This window comes from Telmatherina bonti, assembly GCF_933228915.1.
Source record: "Telmatherina bonti genome assembly, chromosome: 9".
Taxonomy (NCBI): Eukaryota; Metazoa; Chordata; class Actinopteri; order Atheriniformes; family Telmatherinidae; genus Telmatherina; species Telmatherina bonti.
In genome coordinates, this window is record NC_136627.1 from 13,664,056 (window position 1) to 13,667,241 (window position 3,186).

Genomic DNA, 3,186 nt, shown 5'->3' on the forward strand with positions numbered 1-3,186 from the left:
CTCAAAAAATAACAATAGACATGATAAACAATAACAACAAATAAATCACAATTATTCCAGTGTAAGTGTTTTTAAGTCAGTAAAAAAAAAAGTTTCTCTGTCCTCAGAGGTGCAAATCAGGCTGATCTGCAGATTCGACGGGTAAATAAAAGAAACAGAAGAGAGGAAAGAGATGAAAACATGCCAGGTCATGCTGTGTACCACCAATGACGAGGAGGAGGAGGAGGAGGAGGGGGGGGTGGCGTGTCAGAAGAAAGCTGGAGCCCCCCCCTCTGTGAAAGCCCATCCTGCCAGGGATGGAGATGGCATGGCCCATCTATCCACTTCCCTCTCTTCCAGCACACACTGCCTCCCTCCTCTGGGTGGATTCGGCACGAGGAGGAGGAGGAGGAGGAGGACGGAGAGGGCGACGAGTGATGGATGAGAATAAATAAAACGGGAGCATTTCAGGATCCAGTCCAATGTACATCGCCACCGTCGTAGTTCATGTATGCTGGTCACAGTTTCGGCGGTTTATCACACGTCTGACTCCAACGGTTCATTCGCTCGCTGCAGGATCCTTCCCCACATCCACTCCCACGTGTGGACGTTCTCCTTTTTCTTATCGTAGCGTTTCTTTAAAACAATCAATACTTCGCTTCCTGCCCATGCATCTTCCTGATGTATCTTTTCTTTCACCCTGCCGTTCCACCTTCCTCATCCTCTCCTCCACAGTGTGCTCGTACTGTCCCGCTTTCCTGAAAGCCCCTCTCATGCACTGATCCCGCCTCTCTCTGTTTAGGCGCCAGCTGGGTCACTGTTTCTTCTCACGAGTGGTGATGGTGACTAGTTGCTTAGCAGCCTTGGCAATATCGTAGGCGCACTGAATGACTTGCTGAGTGAGGAGCTGGTAGTCCACCGGAGGGGCCCCGGGCTCCAAGGGCGCCGCCTTACGACACTCCACCTGCAGCCGAGAGGCACTGGAAGCCAACAGGCGTAAAGAGCAGTGGACCGCATCCAAAGCCGGTCTCTGCGGAGAGATAGAGACGATCAAAGGCCAGCTCATGGGGTGGACGGGCAGAGAATGTGAACTGATCGAGATAAGACAGACTGCAACCAGAAAAAAACGGAGGGTAAAAATAAAACGTTAGCAGAGAGAACCTACTTTGGGAAAGAGGGAAGCCATCTCAGTGACAGCTGAGTGGATCTTCTCAGAACAGGGAACAAAGCTGAGGAGAGAAATGAGAAAGATGAAAACAATGACTCGGGTGATGAGATGTTTTACTGCGAGCCGCAACAGAGACGTCAAGCTTTGTGAGAAACTTCAGCTCTGAGCCTCTTAGTGATCCACAGCAAAGCGGCGAGGTTGTCTGTATGGCCAAATAAACAACAACCGATGTGTTACTGGTTACAGGAGTGTGATACTTTTACAGATAAAAGAGCCAATTTGGAAACTTTAAAAGTAGCATGTAACTTTCTGATCTTAAAATATGCTTTTCTGACTCGATTTGATGGCACGATTATATTCATTCTGTACATTCCTGGAACTATAACCCTGCCCAGCAGGCTGGGAAACCACACTTCAACTTATTTTCCAGCCTGAAGCATCACATTACAGCTGAATCAGGAGGATTCAAGACAGATGCTGAATTAGTCATCTGCCAAAGTTCACGAGTACTTCTTTTAGTTCACCAATCCAAATAAGTTTCCTTGCCTCTTGCTACTCTGGAAAAGGTTAAATTTATGATCCCTGCTGGGAACACTTTACTGTAGGAGTGGGGACCCTGGTCCTTGAGGGCCACTGTCCTATAAATACAGGTTTTTCTCTGCATTTACACACCTGACTTAAATTAAACAGCTTATCGAGTTCTACACAGCGACTTACAATTTAATTCAAGTGCTACGAAACAGGGAAACATCTAAAACTTGCAGGACGACGGCTCTCAAGGCCAAGAGTTCCAGCTCCTGCTTTACAGGCTGAGAATGAGCAAGTCCATCTGTTGCTGCATAAGACAAATGTGATGTCACAACAGCACCACAAGCAGTTACTGGCACTTTTAAGCTGCAGGAATAATCCAGGAAAAACATCCAGGCAAGGTTTTATTCAAGCAGGTTTTGGTTTATATGAACAATCTACAGTAATACAGTGGTTTTTTGACGGGTTGTCAGGCTGCCACAGATGGAACAACATCTGTTTTAAACTGTTTCAGGGGAGTCTTTGGCTTACCTTTCATGTTTGAACTCCTGAGCAGCTCTGAGCAGCTCCTGGATGTTCTTAGTCACCTGCTCAGTCTTCAGTATAACATCCTCTGTGCAGGGCAGGGTAGGATCTGGCTCTCCTGCATCCCCAACTCCCCCTTCCTCAGACTCACCACGACCCTCTTCTTCACTGCTGCGAGCGGTACTAAAGAAAAAACACTTGGATTCTTATCAGATCTCATGCAACCATTAAAAAAATACAAAAAAAACCTTACAAACAGCACATTTAATGAATCTAACCTTAGTGAATGATCATATGTTTGCGTGTTGTCATAGTCGCTGTCTGTGCCACTGCCGTGTTTCTCTGGTTTCGGGACCTAAAGAGATGGAATGGGAACAATTCAGAAAAATTAACCACAACATCCTGGTTGACTCATTTAGTTAGATACAAGTTTTCAGGAAAAACAGGGAACACTTTGATCAAGTAAAACACACAAAGTCTGATCTAAACCTTCTGATGATCGCTCACCATGTATGTCGATCCAGACAGATGTTGGCTTCCATACGATCCTGGACCTCCCGTGCCGCCCTTCCTTACCTGAAAAGACAAAGGAACACACAGAGGGAACAGGGGGAGGGGGAGTAGAGATGACATCAGGAGGAGATGAGGGGGGAAATTGAAAGATCAGACAAATGAAATTTACAAAATGAGCCGAGGCAGGAAAAGAGCAGCGAGGACAAAGAGAAAGAAGATAAACAGCAGAGAAACAAGATCCAGATAAAAAACCAGCAGCTCACGCATCGTCCCATCATGACTACATGCCTTTCTACTTTAATAACTCAGCTCCATGAACACTACATCATTACGAGCTTCTACTTTGCATCTATATATCTATATATATATATATATATATATATATATATAAAAAAAGAATCACACTACCAGCACACTTACTGCAGATAATTTGCAAAACTACAGTGCACATTAAGCAGCATGTGACACACATC

General features: G+C 45.4%; 1 protein-coding gene across 1 annotated transcript; it reads right to left on the minus strand.

The window, feature by feature from the left end:
* Positions 1-709: 709 nt before the first annotated feature.
* Positions 710-2,945, minus strand: LOC306760702 (ARF GTPase-activating protein GIT1-like). Its single transcript, XM_079246667.1, has 5 exons — positions 2,708-2,945; positions 2,479-2,555; positions 2,207-2,383; positions 1,145-1,208; positions 710-1,009 (listed from the first exon to the last, which is right to left on the minus strand). The coding sequence occupies exons 1-5, from the start codon at positions 2,831-2,833 to the stop codon at positions 794-796; spliced, it is 660 nt and encodes a 219-aa protein (XP_079102793.1). The 5' UTR covers positions 2,834-2,945; the 3' UTR covers positions 710-793.
* Between the last annotated feature and the right edge of the window lie 241 nt (positions 2,946-3,186).

Bases quoted from the DNA above. Each gene is read 5' to 3' on its own strand.
- LOC306760702 (XM_079246667.1), bottom strand. From the start codon at position 2,833: ATGTCATCTCTACTCCCCCTCCCCCTGTTCCCTCTGTGTGTTCCTTTG. The intron at 2,556-2,707 runs GTGAGCGATCAT...CCATCTCTTTAG, and splicing joins TGTCTGGATCGACATACATG to GTCCCGAAACCAGAGAAACA. The intron at 1,209-2,206 runs GTAAGCCAAAGA...TTCTCTCCTCAG, and splicing joins CAGGAGTTCAAACATGAAAG to CTTTGTTCCCTGTTCTGAGA.